The sequence below is a fragment of the Artemia sp. Qi Xiang Cuo genome, chromosome 1 (genome assembly GCF_049724085.1).
Source record: "Artemia sp. Qi Xiang Cuo chromosome 1, ASM4972408v1, whole genome shotgun sequence".
In the NCBI taxonomy this organism is placed as follows: Eukaryota; Metazoa; Arthropoda; class Branchiopoda; order Anostraca; family Artemiidae; genus Artemia; species Artemia sp. Qi Xiang Cuo.
Genome location: NC_142794.1, coordinates 94,559,657 through 94,579,402, shown reverse-complemented (window position 1 = coordinate 94,579,402; position 19,746 = coordinate 94,559,657). Strand labels below are relative to the sequence as shown.

Below are 19,746 nucleotides of genomic sequence, written 5' to 3'. Positions count from 1 at the left end.
ACGCAATCCAGGAAAAAATGCCATTACTATCATTAAGAGAAAATTACGGATATCCACGCACAGGAAAGGAGATAATTAACAGAACCAAAGAAAGAGAAAAAGAAAGGATAATTATCTTAAAACAAGGACCGAGAAGGTTCCAACATATATATATATATATATATATATATATATATATATATATATATATATATATATATATATATATATATATATATAGGGCATTTGAGGCCTAACTAGTAAAAAATCAGATTAATCCCAAAATATCCTTTAATACAGAAGAAAAGTAAAAAAAATAATTATGACATAACAAACAGAACCAGAATCTCGAGGAAAATATGTGTAAGATGGTGTTTTGCAATTTTGTTTCACTCGTAACAAACAAAATTTAAGAATAAGTAAAACAAATGTTACATGTTTTTTAAAACTTAAGGAGTAAAAGCAAACACTGTTTTAACAATAAAATATTAGTTGCGTTTTAAGTATTTTACTTCATGTATACAACAAAGAAAATAATTTTCAGTTTTTGCCGTTGTTTGTGTGTTAGTTCAGTCCTAATATCCTTTAAAACCCCGGCTTCCGCTACTGTCTGGGTTAACGTCACTTATATGTTGATGGTATCATCCTTTTCAGCAAGCGATTCTATGTTATTGATAGCATGATAGCCAGGCAAACCAATCTTATTAACTGACCTAATATGTAAGGGGCTTCGGAAAACGCTATTTCCCCTCATACGAGATTCTGATATTAGTAAGTCTTCTTCTGTGTCCAATGACCGTTTTTGAATAGGAACTGGTAAAGGTTGACCATATGGTAAATAATACACAACATATTCCTCTTCTTTTTTATATTCTGATTCGTTTGTGTTAACCTTAGTGGGTAAAAATGCATCTGAACTTGTCACTTGATATCTACCAATGATTACAGGATATTTCTTCTTTGTTCCATAGCTTTCAGCGTCATAGGCTTTAGACTCGTAACTGCTATCTGGCTTTATATACGGTCCCTCATTTTTTTCAATGTAGGTTTTGGGCTCCTCGTATTCAGTACTGTATTTCTTTGGCTCTTCATAGCTATCAGAGCTGTTAGGCTCATACTTAGTCTCATCCGTGTATGAAGTCGTAGTGTCATACTCATCTTTATACGCTTTTCTTTCATTGTAGCTGTTTGAATCGTAAGCACCTGGTTCGGCATCCTGTTCATAAGAATTGGGCTTAACAGCAGTTTTCTTCTTTTGTTCATAGCCATCGGATTTGTAAGCTGTTTGTGTATAATCGTCTTTCGGGACAATGTAAGCTTTGTCTTCTTTATAAACATCAGATTTGTAAGCTTTTTGTGCATAATCATCTTTTGGAGCAATGTAAGCTTTATCTTCTTTATAAACATCAGATTTGTAAGCTGTCTGTGTATAATCATCTTTTGGGACAATGTAAGCTTTGTCTTCTTTATAAACATCATAAGAATTTTTAGAATCGTATGGTTTAGTTTTGCCACTGTATTTCTCAACAGTGCTGTGCGCTTCCTTTCTTTCATACAGATTCTCAGATACGTTCTTATCATCATAGGTTTCTTCTGATTTCGATGAGCTCCAGCCAGCGTAGGGTATTGTATGTTTTTCATTGGATGGAAGATAGCCGTTCCTTTCATTTCCGTAGTCTTTTGCATCATCTAGTTGTTCATAATTTAAATTTTTCTTCGCAGGTTCTTCATATTTATATTGCACTTTTTGGGATTTTGTTTTACCGTCGTCTTTTGGATATACAGACTCTTCATAACTCTCTCCTTTTTCTTGGTTGTAATTTTCGTATGAATCTTTGTAGTTTTCATTGTCTGAATAGTTTGGTTCATTTTTAACCTCGTAGGTTCCTTTGTTAACTTCATGGCTCTTTTGCTCATATTTTGGGGTTTTCTCTTTGGCATAACTTTCTAACTTATAAGTGTCAGTCTGTTCATACTTGGTATCCCCAATTTTTTTGGGAGTATATACAGGTGGACCATATGTTCTTCTTAAACTGGAAGGGTACGCAGAGTCATCTTGTTCTCTTCCATAAGATTCGCTTGATGCTTCCACATATGAATCCTTCTCCAATTTTGGGCTCTCTGTGTAAGCTGGAGCAGCATAATCTGACACATATCTAGAGTCAGCATAGCTCTCTCCATAACTGCTTCCTTTTGACGACGACTTTTGCGGTTCAGGAGTGTTTGTATATTTGTCATTCGAATACTCGCCTCTTTTATCCGTTTTTGACAAAGAAGACTTCATAAACTGAAGGTAATCTTGGTAAACATGCTTATCTGGTATGGGACTGCGGATGTACCCAATTTCGTATGGGGGCCCAAATAGCTGGGTCATAATATAAGGTCCTTCATAAGTTTGTTTTTTTTCTTCATCATAGTGGGTCAGTCGGCTCTCTTGATTTCGATTATTACGCCTCTCCAATAGCTTGTTTCTTACAGAATCAGTCATCATTTTGGGCAGAGACTGATAATTTATTTTTAAGCGATCGAAACTTCGACTCTCTCTTGCACCAGAACTTTGTTTTGCAGCAGTATTTTTTGGCTTAAAATTCCCCGCCTCTCGCTTCTTTCTTTCGCTTTTATTCCATACTATATCATACTTTGAATTATCTAATGTTGATTCAATGGGGGGAAACTCATGAAGCATTCGGTTTCTTCTACTAGTTCCATCAAAATATTCTATATCGTAGCTTTTCTTAAGTGCATCCTTAAATCTGTCACTTCTCACGTTGTAATTGAAATCGGGTATTTTGTAGAATCTTCTCGCCGGTGTTTCGTATTCCTTGATGTTGTAATTTTCACTGTGTTCTGGATACACAGGAGCCATATATTCATATGCTTTCAATTTTTGGACATTTGAACCATAGTCTGAGGGTGTGTAACCATACAAGCTATTTTCGTTATAATCATAATTTTGTTTGACAAACGTTCCAAAGCGATCTGAGTTAGAATTTTGTAGACTTTTTTCAATTCCTAGCAGTATTACTGTAGTTATATGTGACTGATGGCTTGATGGTGAAAACAACATCTCCCTTGGTTTGACTGGAAGTATGTATCTTTCAGCTTCATGTTTAGAGAGAAAAAATTCATTTCTTTCATCATTATTCCTTTCTTTTTTGTATTTGACGGCATCGGTGACTAGTAGCAAGGCTAAGCAGCAAAACTGTAAGAGAAAAGTATATAAATCACCAAATCAAGTTCTTCAATTGTTTGAAAGCAACGAAACTATTTCAAATAATGTTTAATAAGTACCAATCTGTCCTCTAATACGAAGTACCAATCTGTACTATATCCAAAAGTCCTGCCCGTAGAAGATTGATTTAACTCACCCTTATCAAATTCTTCCTTAAAACTTGAATACCATTGTTGAAGCGTCTTATGTTATTGTAGGATTTTATTTTATTGTATAATCTTATGATACTTCAAGATTTATGATATATTGTCGTTCACAAATCTTTGAAAATAACAACTTCCAGCCGTCAAAAAGCTCGTATTGTCGTAATTGAACTGTGAACAAGATGTGACCCGTATTAATAGTCATGGAAACTAAAAAAAAATATTCCAATAGCTAACCTTTTTGTGGTAATTCTAAATATGTAAAGTTTTCTAGGTTCAAAGTCACTTATCATAAGTTACAAGCCTTTCATTTTTTTTTAATTATAAAAAAATAAAAAAAAACGCCCCAAAAAAGGGAATGACCTTGATAAAAATTGCTTTATCAAATACAGCATATCAGAGAACCCTGTTATAGGTAATGCAAACTCGTATCTATAAAAATACAAACTTTGGTTCTTGTTTTTTTTTTCTCCACGGGTGATGATACTACGCAGTGAGTGATGACATTGACCCTAGAATATCATGGGAGGGCTCATCTGGACGGAAGCCGAAATTCATGTATAATTTTTCAAGTGGCAAAAGAGATTGTGCCACAGCAAAGTTGTGTTGTCCACCATTTTGCGGTGCAAAACAACAGTTTTGGCTCAAAGAGGGTTGCAAGCTATTCAAAATTTAATATTTAGAAGATTTAATTTTATTAAAAACTGTATACTGAGCCGTCCAATTCCAGAGGCAGTAACACTTAACAGATTCGTTCCTAAAAATATTAATTAAAAAAACAAAGTTTTCCTTAGAGAAGTAAAGAGCAAAGTTGAAACTTAAAACGAACAAAAATTGTTACTTCGCAGCCTATCTAAAATATATCAATAAAACTAATGCAAATAGATCAACTGGGGATATTTCCTTATGTTTGTAACATTATAGAAAACTTGCACTTTACTGAAAACACAAAAGCCAAGTATAGAAAACAAAAATGTTGGTTTAGGAGTCAAAAGTAAGTGCCTAGCCCCAAAAGAATAAACTAATTTATAATCCGTTTCATTGTCTTGGACGTGCTGTGATATCAGTGACTTCCAGTATACAATTGAAATTATCTTAAGAACTTAGGCAGAAAAATAATAAGTTTAGAGTAATTACACAGCATATAAAATAATGGATTGATTTATCTGGTAACATCTTAGTCTCACCTAATATTACTCAAAATGAAGAACATATCAACCGTTATATGAACTCTGGAAATCCAGTAATTTCCCTCTATAAAACGGAGAATTTCAAATTGTGATAAAGATTCTAAAGCCAGTCTGGAGTGACACTTCGAACTTGTCTACAAAATAATCATGAAATTTCCTTTTCAGATCCAAAACGACAGTTAATCATTGTGCAGAAATGATGCCAAATTAAACGAAAAAAATAAATAAAGTAACAATCTTAAAACATTTTACTTTTATACTGTTGAAATTGTTCTTAAAAGGTTTACTTTTACCGTTCCAAAACTCCTATATTGTTTTGTGTTTTCAGTAAAGCGCTAGCTTTCTGTATTGTTACAAACATAGGTAAAAATCACCAGTTGATTTATTTGCATTAGTTTTATTCATATATTTTAGATAGGCTGCGAAGTAATAATTTTTTTTTCGGTTAAAGTTTCAACTTTGCTCTTTACTTCGCTATGAAAAACTTTTTTTTAATTAATCTATGCTCATTTTTGATAAAAATTTAATTTAGAAACAACACTGCTATGACCTCTTTTATTTATACGGAATAATTTCTGTTCGTTTTAAGTTTTAATGTTGGTCCTTAGTTTCAGTTGAAAACTTTTTTTTATGTAATGTCTAATCACCTCCAATCTAGGGGAGATAAGACATCTCAACCCTTATTAAGGAGCAGAACTAAGAAGCCGTACAAAAATCGAAGGAAAAAATAAATTGGAGAAACGTGCACAAAAAAACATGAAAAAAAGACATCAAACACGGAAAAAAGAAGAAATACGAAAAAAAAACACGGAAAAAAACATCAAAACATAGTCTCGTTTCCTTCTGTAAAAAAAAAATTAAATTAAAAAAGAAGAAGTAGATGTTTAATTCTTTGTTTTAAAAATAAATTTAGTAGCACTTAGGAATGTAGCTCCAGGCAAGTAGCTATGACACAAAAAGTTAACTGAGCGGACAGGTTTATGTATCGACATACTTGCGGAGAATTTTGATAGCTCTACAGAAACGTGCATTTAGGCTTAGGATTTATTTTACCGGTCCCTAAATAAAAAGCCACTCATTACTCTGAAATAAATGGAAATTTCATAAAAAGTAATTTTTTGGATAGGTACGAAATATGGTATTATAAACTAAGTTTGTTTTTATTTAAAACTTATCGGAAGAATTACCTGAATTTTTTCAGGTTAGAACTATTTTACGAATGGATAAAATATTACGGTGGAATTGTCAAGTAAATACTTTGAATAATTAACTATAACAATAAGTAATCCTTCTTTTAATATATAACTTTGAGTGGTTCCAGAACCACTTGCCTATACTTCTCCAACTACTTAGTTGTAAGGGGTTGGAGTCTGGGGCTTAATTTGATATGGGGCAGAGGGTGCAACTTCCCCTCCCAGGCCTCAGTTTTCCTCCAGACCCAAGTTTACCCCCTCTCCCTCCCAGCTTAAATTTAGTTTCTCCAAAAAATGTTGTCAAAACTAAGATAAGCCTGCATAATTCAAGGATCCACTGAAACAGGTCATTTTTCTTTAGTACACCTTCATCCTTTTTATTGCTATAAGACTCATTTTTCAGTTTTCCCTGTCAATTTCACTTGATTTGGGAAAATTGCCTCCAGCTTTGACCCCACCCCCACAGGATTTTGACAAAGCTATGCCATTCATTAGTGTATAGATTTAGTGATCTCCTTAGCATATCGCTTCAAACCATAGACTGAGTGACTTCTATTCCCTTTTGAATAAAAATGCTTGAACAAATACCTTCCTGGGACATGCCTTAAAAAATGAGTGCATAACATTTACAAAAACAGTAAAATTATCTGAAAATGATCGTAAAGAAGGGAGAAAACCATGATTCAAAAAAACTAAAACAAGCAGGAGTCGAACACAAGCCACTCTAATTCGAATTCGAACGCTTTACAAACAGAACCAAACATCTGATAATCTAATTTGGTATATTAGTACTTGTACCTTAATTGCCTAGTATGACATATTTTTATTTTATTAACAAATGTGTCTCGAAAACTCCATATAATACTAATGAAACAGAAATAAACGTTACCACATTACAGTTACAATAAGCCCCTACGCAAAGTAGCGTGCTTGGGATGGCGTAAAAACAACTATTATTACACTTCTCGGAAAAAATCTCTTACTCTTCCCCTCCCTTACTCCCAGGGTTGCCAACCGCCTATGTCTAAAAAGAGTGCAAATCAAGGCCAAAAAAGAAAGATTTTTACCGAAAAAGAATGTAAGTCAAAAATTTGACGCGCGCTAACGCCGCCCGCGCAGCCCCTATCACTGTTCTGACCACTCTTGCGTCATTTAAAAATAATTATAAGTTATCCTGCAATCATTAAACATATTAGCTTTAAGTTTTTCAAATGTATTTAAAATAAAGTCAGGAGGGCTCCCTACTTAAATGAACCTCTAAATAATGAGTTAGATAATAATTCTCGTTCTTTTTGTATAATGGTAGAATAGGAATACTAGAGGTCCAAGTAACTAGTCATGAACTATAGCTGACTTCACTGCAGTCAAGTAAAGTAGGCCTACCGTAACGTAGCAGCATATAAAAAATGGTGTGCACATTCTTAGTCGCACAAAATAATTCTTCTTCTTCCTCTACTGGATTTTCTAATTCTTTCCTTTTCTTGTAAATTTATTTTCAATTTGTATATGAAATGAGTGGTTTTCTCATTTTCTGGGTACTTTCCCAAAAAGTGGATTTCTGCTTGTTGGGCGAATGTGCTGCTTTGCTGTGAGTGCATTAAGTTTAAGTATATAAATGAAAATGAGTAAATGCGAATGAGACAAGAGTTCTGGCAAACAGGTATTTTAGATCCTGTGAATCAGAGAAATAAGTCTTTCTGGGTAGTTCAACCCAACGACATAGAAGTGCAAATTTAAATTTGCTACTGAGCTTGCAAAAATGTTAAATGATACAGACCACATAACATTTCATTTTGATGCATTTTTAATGTTGATCAAGAAGAAGTCAAAACCCATCAATAACTACACAGAACTGTATAAACAATAATAGAGTTAATAAACCAAATTCTTTATTATATCTCCATAAAAAGATTGCGCCAAACAGCTTTTGACTTCTTTTTATTAAATTTGAATTTCCACGGTTTATACTTCTTCTTAAATTATTGGAAATGCTGTAAAGACGACTGGGGGACGGTACAGGTAGAGATAATGGGTATCATACCAGCTAGCTGTTGTAACTTTTGCGCTCAAATAATTTAATTTGAAGTTCTTTATTTCGTTAATACTTTTTCTATCATCATTTCGTAAAAGAGTGCTAATAATTGGCAAAAAGAGTACAGTTCCAGTCCGTGGAAGGAAAGAGTGCAATGAAGTAAAAAAAAATTGTGCAAGTTGGCAACCCTGCTTATTCCTCCATACGTCTCTAAAAATACATATAGTGCATAGAAAAGAACCGTTATTATAGATCCTATATTCAGTAAAACTGACGGCGGGAAAGCACTGTTGAACACCATCTAGTAGGTTGCTTGGCCGGATATACCATGATCCGTAATTTTGTTTTTTATCTTCCCATCACCTGTCATGAAGAATCTATTGCGCTCTATTGTCTTCCATTTTCTTTTTTACTGTTGTTTTTATAGATTTCACTTAAAGAAGCCTGATTAAAGTCCAGTAATTGGGAGAGCAGACTGAGTTTTTACTTTGGAAGTCTTTTTTGGTTGTTGCTTAATGTGCAGGTTTTCAAAACCCCTCGTTTTTTATTGTAGACACAAAATGATTACGACAAGAAAAAAATTAACTATTATAGGAAATGAAATTACTTTTAAATCCGTAATAAACATATAGTTCTTAAAAATAAAAACCGAAGAACGTGCTTGATAAAAGTATTGAGAATGTATCTAAGAATCACAAAATAATGGATATTTTTATTCAAGAATTTTGAGACATTTTTGAATTCAAGAATTCAAGAAACTTCAAGAATATTATTAAGAAATTCAGGTTTCAAACAATGTACGTATCAGCTGTCTTGTACACTCGGTCATGTTTGTAAAAAAAAAAAGTAATTCAACTTGATTTACTTGTTATATTGATTGATTTACTAATTGGTCATACCTAATAAATACAAGTAAAATGACACAATAAATTTGCGAAAAAAACCCATCGTTTCAGATCAGAAGATTTGTCAACGCTTTCTTTTTAAGCCGGTCTGGATGAGTTATTGCTGATATACGCTTCAGTTGTTTCTTCTCTTTTTTTTAATACCAAGGACGGTTTTGTTTCTTTTCCTCTGTTTCTGTCTTTTCATTTGTTTCTTTTCCTCTGTTTCTGTCTTTTCATTTGTTTCTTTTGCTCTGTTTCTGTCTTTTCATTGGTTTCTTTTCTTCTGTTTCTGTCTTTTCATTTATTTCTTTTCCTCTGTTTCTGTCTTTTCATTTGTTTCTTTTCCTCTGTTTCTGTCTTTTCATTTCTTTCTTTTCCTCTGTTTTTTTCTTTTCATTTCTTTCTTTTCCTCATTCGCACATGGCATGGTATTGTATATTGCTGAGCATCATTTTTTTTTCGCTTAGCATTTGTATCTTTCTTGAATTTTCTTGCATTTTCTTGCATTCGAGCAAAAATTTTCTTGCATTTTGTCGATAGCGCTCTCCAAAATGTGTTGACAAATTCGTTTTCCTCTGGTAAAATACCTCTCCTTCCACGTTGCCTCCTTCGTTTCTCCTTCCACTTTGCCTATCTCGCTCTGCCTCATGAGAGATTCCTGCTTTTCCAGATAATTTTTTTCATAAGGAGGTTTAGGGGTTTCCCACCTTATAGTTGAGGCTTGTGATAGCCTTTTCGATAGGAATGTTATTCTGCCCTGTGTAATTTACGAATGTAATCATAAAAAAATCACCTCACATAGGAAGTAACGACCTAAAAGTAGCTTTTACCTCGGTTGTTTCATCGGTTGTTACATCGGTTGTTTGGCTTAAGAAAACAATAATCCGTTCAAAAACTTCTGGAAAACAAAGGAGGTTAAAGCCTCCAGAACAGTGGTGATAATATTGAATGGGTCAAATATTTCACCTTCCCTCGTAGGTAGGTGATTACGTCCGATAAAAACCAGTCGACAGATGTTAAGAGATACCTCAATCCCTGACACCTATCTCGAGGAGCTAGAATTTGTCGCCTCTTCTATACACTGATTATTCCAATTCCTAATTACATATGTTCCTTAACGAATGTTTCTTAAAACAAAGTTCAAGAGAGAGGAAGTTTTCTTAGCCTAAAATTTACATTGCACATCTGCAATTTATTATCAGGGAGTTACACGCCCATTCCCTTATGTGCTAACGTGTCGTACTTATTTTTGCTTGTAAGTAAATTTATATTATAAAGAAGAGAACAAATGTTTCGTAGCTTCAAGTGCTCATCAGAAAACAGGGCTTATGGGAACACCAACCACAGAAGGTTACGAGCATATCAATTAAAATAAATTTGGTGGGCTGTGATAAAAAAGTTAAGAGCCATGGCTAATTGAAGAAAAGGCCAAGAAAAAAAGGAGGTCGAGGCCAAAGGCCGAGACCGAAGGTTGAGACCGAGTCCGTTGACTTTGAATTAGCATCTTGTTGGCGAACGGTGATGAAAAATTTAAGAGCCATGGCTATTTGGAGAAAAAGTCAAGACAATATAGTCTGAGTGAGAGGCAAAGCTGGCATAAGCCTTTTTCAGAATTTTATAAAAATGATGTCATTTCATTTGTTGATAGATAGTCTATCATCAATCCATGCTAGGGCAGAACAGACAATGGATGACAATGTCATCCACTGTCATCCTTCAGCAGCCATTTCTAACTCCGAAATATAAAACTAGTTTTGACGCTAAAGCTATCAAACTTGAGAGAAGTGGGTAGACAAAATGATGACTTTATGAACAATTCCAACTGCTAATCACCTGATAATTTTTCATGGAAAGAAAGATGGTAAAATACATTTGGAAAACATAAAAGCCACTATTTTGAAATTTCCAGAAAAATGGGTTCTACAGGTCGATGTAAGTGGGATTTCCTGCACCTTCATGTGGAGGCTAGCTCGAACAATGATCAAATAGATCTTCATTAGACACTTTTCAATTCTTGTATTAAAATACGTTTGTAAATTATCTCCTCATCTGCTGATAATGTCTCACACCCATAAGTCAGTATAGAGAGGACATTGCTATTTAGGAGTCGGAGTTTGAGCTTCAGAGAGTACGCAGCATTTTTCCAAACTATTCTTAATTTGGTAAAAGCATTGCCTGCACAAGCAATGCGTGTAGTAATTTCACGCTCGAGACATCGGTCAGATTTGATGAGGCTTCCCAGATACTTCAATTCTGTAACCTCATCTAGCTCATCTAAACCAATATTCAGTAGCCTGACCGGGGTTGTATTTACGTTGTTACGTATAAAGTTGAGCTAGCTAGTAAAAAATGGTATACCCACAATTTTGTATAACAGACTATAGTAATTTGGGCCCAAATGAATTTAAAATGCTTTTAAGCTGAATTTCTAAGAATTTCTAATTTAAGAAATGTTGAAAACCTGTTTATTCAGCCTCCCAGTTTCTGAATATACGCTGCAAATCTTTTGTGCATTTTGTCCCAAAAGCTACATTAGCAAATTGTATAAGGTAAAAGCTTACGAAGTCTCATTTGAGACTTCAGTCGTATGTCTTCAGTCACTGTCACGCCTAAAGGTAATATCTAATGCTTTCACACTTCTGAGATAATTGTCAAGTATGGTTTGTTAAGCTGTTTTGTAACAGAATCTCTTAACTAAAGAAAAGATGAAAAGAAGGACACATCAGTGCCAGCCGAGTTAGAATAGGAATTTCTGGTGGGAGAAGGGTGCATACAATTAACATTTCCAATTCTTCTAAGTATTTTTGCCTTAGAAACTCCCCATAGGAGTTTAAGTTTTCAATATTATGTAGCTAGGCAAATGCAACGCCAATATTTGGAACGATGTTTCATAGGTAGCGCAATCGCGCTGCCTAAGTAAAGAGCAAAATGGGTTGTATGCATTATTTCTTTCTTTTTCACGATGACACTTCGTATGGAAAGAGTTATCGTAGAAACTTGGGAGGGGGCTCATTCGATTTGAAAATAAACTTTCTAAGGCCCTTCTTAAGAGTCAAAAGGGATTAGTAGGCAAGTAGCAACCCTGCGCATCCTGTTTCCCCAAAGAAGTCAGATAAAATTTTGAGATAGCTGCTTTGGTTCAGCTTAGCAATAACTACGCCTCTGGGGATGACAGCCCCCACAGTCCTTGGGGCAATGGCTATGAGTTGTGCAATTCACCTATTGCTTACATAGAGTATTCGTTATTGGGAAAGTGGGGGAAGTTGACCGTTGCTGCCCAAAAAGGCTACGGGCAGTAAGGTGAAGCTTTCAGAGAAGGCTGGAGGGAATGTTAAACTAAATCAAAACACAAAATATGCATGCAGGTTATCAAAAGGGTGTATCTCAGGAACGGCTTAGGGTATTAAGTAGGAAATTTTTGGGAATGATGAGGAGGGTGATCATTTGACGAAAATGCGATGTGTGCACGCTACTACTACTAATACAACAGCTACTACTTCTGCTGCGACTACTACTTAGGCTAACGATTAGCCTTATTAGTAGTCGCCATTAAGTAGCAGCTGCTATATTAAGGTGAAGATTTCTGGGGACGTTGATCGGGAAGTTGAACCAAATCAAAACACACTATCATACCGGCTATCGAAGAACATTATCAGCAATACCTTAGCAATAGCTTAGGGTATTCAGTTGAAACTTTAATACTGCTACTAATACTACTCCTAGCACTGTTACTGCTACTGCTACTAATACTACAACTGCTGCTACGACTACTACTGCTACGACTACTACTGCTACTAAGGCTAGGGGTATCAAGGGAAAACTTTCAGATATTGTTGAGGGGGGATAGTTGAACTAAACTAAAGCACACTATATACATAGAGGTGGTCGAGAGGGTATATCAAAAACATCTTAGGAACGGATTAGACTATTAGGTTGAAACTTGCAGGCTATGCTGAGGGGCGTTGAACTAACCAGAAGGTACTATGCGCATGTTATTACTACTACTTTCATTGTTAATACAATTACTAGACCTATTGCTACTACTACTATTACTAAGGCTAAGGCTAATAAGGTATCAAGGGTATCCGGCTGACTGACCGTATGTCAAACAGTAGGCTGTACGAAAAATGTGGTTTAATACCGCTCTCTAGGGCTATAATTAAAGAAAGGTTGAGATGGCTAGGGCACGTTGTGCGGACGAAGGGTGACAGATTGCCGAAGATTGTTCTTTTCGGCCAACCGTCTAGGGCTAAACGGAAAACAGGTCGTCCTCGTCTGGGGCGGGAGGACGTCATAAAGAAAGATTTAAAGGAAATGGGAACTTCGTGGGAGGGTGTAAAAAGGGAGGCTTTGAATATATTGGGATGGAGGAGGATCGTACGTACTTGTGTTGGCCTCAGGTGGCTTGGTACTGCGGAGAGTTGTTGTTAGTAGTAGTAGTAGTAGTAGTAATAGTAGTAAGAGTATTTAGGTGAAACTCTATCGGAGTTTTGAGGGGATTCTGAAAAAATTAAAACACACTGGGCGTGCAGGTTGTCATAAGGACGTATCAGCAATGCCCCGGGAGTTGCTTTGGGTATCAAGTGATGATTACAGTGTATTTTGAAGAGAATGTTGACAAAAAAAAGGTTATTTTGCTGCTACTAGATCTACAGCTTCTAATGCTATTATCTTGTGGTATATTGAACTAAATCGAAACATACTATGTGCATGTAGTTTGTCAAAAGAGTGTACCAGCAATTTCTCAGGGATAGCTTAGAGTGCCAAGTCGAAGCTTCCAGAGCATCTTGAGGGAGATGTTAAACTAAACGAAAGGCACTATGCACACACCACTACAACTACTAACACCGCTACTACCGCTACTACTACGACTACTACTGTTACTGAGGCTAAGGGTATTAAGTCGAAAGTTTCAGGGAATGTTTATAGGGTTGTTGAAGTAAATCAAAACAAATGCTATGCATGCAGGTTGTCTAAAGGGCGTATGAGCAATTTCTTAGAAAAGACTCAAATTATTAAGTTGAAACTTCCAGGTCATGCTGAGGGAGATGTTGAACTAATGCTGAGGGAGATGTTGGCATTGTGTGCATACTGTTGCAACTACTATTACTGCTACAGCTACTACTGATACTGAGGCTAAGGGTATTAAGTTGAAACTCCTAGGGAAAACTTGATGTTGATATAAATAAAACACACTATGTGCATACAGGTTGTCAAAAGAGCGTAGCAGCAATATCCCAAGAATGACTTAGGGTATTAAGTTGAAACTTTCAGGGCATATTAAAGGGGATGCTGAACTTAAGAAAAGGCACTATTTACATACAACTACTGTTATTGCTACTGCTACTACTGCTGTATATTAATACTACGACTGACACCTTGGATGTGAAGGAAGATTTGTTTTGCGAGGAAGAAATAATGACAGTACTAAAGGATTAAAAAAAAAACAAGGCTCCAGGTGCTGATAGGGTAGTAAATGAGTTTCTTAAATATGGTGGCTCTGAGGTTAGAAATAAGTTACGGAATATTCTGAATATGATTTTTGAAAAGGGGGAAGTACAAAATGATTTTAGGTAAACATTAATTAAGCCACTTTATAAAAAAGGTGATAAAAGTGAGTGTGGTAATTATCGAGGCATTAGTCTGGTCTCTGTAGGTAGCAAATTACTTAGTAATATGATGCTGTTTTAGACTGAGAGATGCCGTAGACAAGGCTTTAAGAGAAGAACAATGCGGTTTTAGAAAAAGTAGAGGATGCGTCGACCAAATTTTCACTCATAGGAAATAGTTGAGAAGTGCCTGAGTTGTCAAACACCTTTGGTCCTTAGTTTTATAGATTTATGAGTAAGCGTTCGATTCTGTTGATAGAAGAGCCTTAGCAAAGATTTTACCCTTGTATGGTATACCCGACAAATACATTAAAGTGATTAGTGCTATGTACGAGAATAACATTGCTGCGGTTAAGGTAGGAAATGAGGTTAGCAACTGGTTTTGTATTAAATCAGGAGTTAAGCAGGGTTGTGTTCTATCCCCTTTATATGTATTAAGGAGCACAGGAAGGGCAATGGGAGACCACGAAATCAAATGGGGAGGAAAAGGTGTCCTGGAATTAGATTATACTGATGATTTAAGCATCCTAGAGGAAAGTGTGAGCAAAATGAATGAACTTTTAGAGGTTTTGCGAGCTCAGGTGCTAGAATAGGTTTGAAAGTTAATGTTAAGAAGACTAAGCCACTAAGGCTTAGGAATAAGTGAAGATGACAAGGTGACGTTGGGTAATGAAAAGATTGATCAAGTGAGCAGCTTCACTTACCTTGGTAGTATTATTAGTAAAGATGGTGGGAGCAGTGAAGATGTTAAAAGTAGAATAGCCAAGGCTCTGGGTGCTTTTTCGCAATCAAAAAAAGTTTGGAAGAATAGAAAGACAAGTCTACAAACTAAGATTAGAATATTAGAAGCTACAGTGATGAAAGTAGTCAAATATGGCTCTTAAGCATGGGCGCTTCGAAAAGCGGATGAAGATTTGCTAGATGTTTTCCAGAGAAATTGCTTAAGGATTGTTCTGGGTACCCGGCTGACTGATCGTATATCAAACAATAGGCTGTACAAAAAATATGGTTCATTACCGCTCTCTAGGGCTATAATGAAAGAAAGGTTGTGGTGGCTAGGGCACTTTGTGCGGATGAAGAATGACAGATTGCCGAAGATTGTTCTTTTCGGCCAACCGTCTAGGGCTAAACGGAAAACAGGTCGTCCTCGTCTGGGGTGGGAGGATGTCATAAGGAAAAACTTGATGGAAATGGGAACTTCTTGAGAGGGTGTAAAGTGGGATGCTTTGAATAGATTGGAATGGAGGAGGAGCGTGCGTAGCTGTGTTGGCCCCAGGCGGCTGGGTGCTGCAGTAAGTTGTTAGTACTAGCAGTAGTAGTATGTGTATTTGTTGTGCATTAGGAAACAGATCATAGATCATAAGAAATTAAGAGGAATGTAAAGGAAGTGGAGAATCCCTTAACATATGAATTAAGGAGGTGTGAAGAGGACGACAAGCATAAAATTGCTGAAGATCTGGAAGATGCAGCCAGATGGCAAAATAGTAATATATTATACTGGCATGTTAATAAATTGAGAGAGAATAGTCAATCTGGACTTGTTCCAGTTGAAGATGGATCTTATCACAATTAGTGATGAGAAAAGAGTTTAAGAGAGATGAAATTATCCTTATCACAATTAGTGACAAGGGAAGAGTTAAACAGGGATCGGCTGAACATTTTGAGATTGTGCTAAACCGTAATAGGGTTTCGAGAAAAGATATAGAAAAGAATGAAAAAGTTTGTGACACTTTGGAGATGAAGGAAGATTTGTTTTGTAAGGAACAATTAGTAATAATACTAAAAGGGTTAAAAGAATAATAAGGCCACAGGTGCTGACAGTGTTGTAAATAAGTTTTTTAAATAGGGTGGTTATTAAGTTGGAGATAGGATACTGAAGACTATGAATGTGATTTTTGAAAAAGGGGAAGTACCTAGCGATTTTAGGAAAACTCTAATTAAGCCCCTTAAACCCATCTATAAGAAAGGTGATAAGAGTGATCGTGGGAAGAGTGAACTGTGGGAAAATAATTTTTTATTATGATGATGCTTTTTAGACTTAGAGATGCTGCAGATAAAGTTTTAACAGAAGAACAATGTTGTTTTAGGAAGGGGAGAGAATACGTCGACCAATTTTTTACTCTTTGATTAATAATTGAAAACTGCCTAAGTCATAAAATCCCTTTATTCCTCAGCCTTATAGATTATGAGCCATGGCTTGACTCATCTGAAAGAAGAGCTTTATCGAAAGTCCTTTCCTCGCATGCTATTCCAGATAAATATATTGGAGTGGTTAATACGAGAATAGCATTGCTGCGGTTAATGTAAGAAATGAGGTTAGTAGCTGGTTTTGTATTAAATCAGGAGTTAAGCACGGTTGCGTCCTATTTCCATTTATATGGAGCACTTTGAACGACTTTGTCCTAAAGAGCGTAGCATAGGCAATTGGAGAACAAGGAACCGATTGGGAAAATAGAACTCTCATAGACTTAGATATGCTAATGGATAAGCATCCTAGTACTGTGAAAATATTAGCAACATGAATGAATTTTTAGAGGTTTTGTGAGTTCAAGATGCAAGAATAGGTTTGAAAATTAATGTTAAGAAGACTAAGTCACTAAAATAAGGAATAATTGAAGGTGGAAAGGTGACTTCGGGAAACGAGAAGATCAAGCAAGTGGACAGCTTCACTTACCTAGGTAGTATTATTAGTAAAGACTGTGGGTGCAGTGAAGATGTTAAAAGTAGAATAACCATGGCCAAGGGTGTTTTTTTTCACAGTTGAAAAAGTTTGGAAGAATAGAAAGACAGGTTTGCAAACCAGGATTAGGATATTGGAAGCAACAGTAATGGCAGTGGTTAAATATGGTTCTGAAGTGTCGGAACTCCTAAAAATGGATAGATGATAGATGTTTTGATAGATGTTTTCCAGAAAAACTGCCTACGGATTATTTTGGTTACCCGACTGACTGACTGTATCTCAAACAATAAGCTGTGCGAAAAATTTGGTTCAATCCCGCTTTCTAGGGCTATAATGAGAGAAAAAGTGAGATGGCTGGGACACGTTCGTGGATGAAGGACGACAGATTGCCCAAGATCGTCCTTGTCGGACAACCGTCTAGGGTGACACGAGAAGCAGGTCGTCCGTGAATGGGGTCGGAGGATGTCGTAAGAAAAGATTTAAGAGAGGTGGAAACTTCCTGGGAGGCTGTCAAGAAGAAGGCTTTGAACAGATTGGGATGGGAGAGAAGAGTGCGTAGCTGTGCTGGCCTCTGCGGGTTTGGTGCTGCAGTGAGATGTTATTACCAGTAGTAGTAATGAAACTATTCCAAAACGTAAAGAGTGATATCAAACTTTCTAGCTTTCATTGAGCTTGCAGGTAAATATAGAAGTGGACCTGGAGGCAAGAGGAAGTATAAATAAACCTCTTATCTCCCTCCATTTTAATAAGGCCTAAATATAGATGATGCAGAATGATAGCTGATAGCTCCCTTCTTATTTGCAGAAATATGTTTTCTTTGTTATATGACAGATTTCTTGCATACACTTACCGGCACAACAGGCCGAGAAGGATCTTGAGTGTTGCTAAGGATTTTCCAGGTTTTGAAGAGGCAGTTGGTAATAGAAGCCTTTTCTGAGAGGAATTCGTTTCTCCCCACCCCTAGGTCATTAAGCGAAGGTTTAATAGTGCTATAAAATATTCTATACTCCAACAGTACGTTTGTGTTCAGCTGTTGTTCTTAGAGAATTAGTAAAAAAAAAGTCAAACTTTATCGTAAAAAGTGAGAAGTTGAGAAGGATGCAGTCCCTCTTAAATATGAATGCGTTTCAAGTTAATGTCTTTGTTTAATTTTAGTTGAAAAAACCGTTTTTTGCTTGATACTAGATGAATCAGTAACAATTTCTCTATGAACCGCCGTTCAAAGGTTTTGGAGTGGCAAGGATCAGATGGCTATTGTTTTATGGGCTCAAGAAAAACAGTATACGTGTCTACGTACTGAAGTCATGGATACAAAAGCAAAGTTTTGAATCCTTTTTGGCAAGGAAAGTACAACAATTTCCAAAAAATGTTCAAAATTCATGGAAATTTTGTTCATCCGGATGACGGCTAGCCCTTGTTCCTATGCTGTGGATACCTTTTTATAGGGTATAGTACAAATGTAGCTCTAGAAAAGCTAAGAAACAGGGTTCTATAATAGCCAGAAATTGTATCAGCTGAAATATTAACCTTCTAAATTTTGAAATATAATTACAATAGTTATACCATTCATGTAATGGTTTTAAGAGTCCGAAAACAAGAAGAAAAAAAAAATATATTTTCGCTTCGTTTTGCTAAAGAAAGTTCAATGAATAATTCAACTAATCAGTTTGAAGTAATCAATCAAATAATCAATTTGATATTCATCCCTGAAAATTTGAGAAAATATATTGCGAAGGTAACATTGCATGTTTCCCCCCAACAAGCTTTGCTAGAAACTAAAACTGTGCCATCCCCCTTCCTTTAGAGCAGGTTTCTTCTAAACTTTAATCCCTGAACGCTAATTAAAATTAAACCATTAATAAATTGAATACAGAAGTAAAGGGGCTACTAATCATTTTTTTTTGCTATGTTGGAATCTCTGGGCACAGAAAAATAAAGAGAAAAATAGAGCACAGAAAAATAAAGCAGAATTGGGGGCACAGAAAAATAAAGAGAAAAATAGAGCACAGAAAAATAAAGCAGAAAAATAGAGCACAGAAAAATAAAGCAGAATTGGGGGCACAGAAAAATAAAGAACCGACACTGAAGCGTTGTCCATAAATAAAAAAAAAATATGTTATCCCAGAATTTATTTATTTTCATACACAAAATTTTATATGGAAAGAGTGGTCGCATAAACTTCGGAGGGGCTCTCTCGATTGGGAATTTAAAGTTTCAATTCCTTTTTAAGAGTCGATAGTGATCAAAGGGCAATCAGCCCCCTCCCACGCCATTTTTTTCCGCCAAAGATATCCGGTTAAAATGTTGGGATAGCGATTTTATTCAAAATAGTTAAAGGTTAAATAACTGTAAATGAGCAGGATGTTGAAAAGTAACCAGAGGCAACAAGCCTCCCTTTCCCTTGCTAGATGTGCTCTCCCTAACACTGACAGAAAATTTGAAAGAGCAATTTTGTTCAAAATAGTGAAAAGGTCTAATAACTACACCTCTGGGGATGCCATAATTCCCACAATCCCAGGGCAAGTATTGTATCAAGCTATGCAATTTACCCCGTGTTTAAACGCAGAATTTACCAAGGGATATGTTTGATTCTGGGTGTGTCCAGAAAGGCTAAGGGCATTAAGTTAAAAGTTGGGGAATGTTGAAGAGTATATTAAACGAAATCAGAAGACGTGCTTTGAATCCACAAAAAGGTGTATCTGCACTATCTTAAGAACGGCAGAGGAAACTAAGCTGAAACTTTTAGGGCACCATGAGGAAGATGAAAAAAACGTGGTTGGAGGACAACCGGTCCCCCTCCT

At 35.9% G+C, this 19,746-nt stretch overlaps 1 protein-coding gene across 1 annotated transcript in view; it reads right to left on the bottom strand.

Moving 5' to 3' along the window:
- Nucleotides 1–252: 252 nt before the first annotated feature.
- LOC148956947 (uncharacterized) overlaps nucleotides 253–19,746 on the bottom strand; it is a 31,019-nt gene continuing 11,525 nt past the window's right edge. Inside the window, exon 2 of the mRNA XM_089087913.1 lies at nucleotides 253–3,181. Coding sequence (XP_088944039.1) covers nucleotides 605–3,181 — 2,577 coding nt within the window. The 3' untranslated portion in view covers nucleotides 253–604. The remainder of the gene's footprint in view (nucleotides 3,182–19,746) is intronic.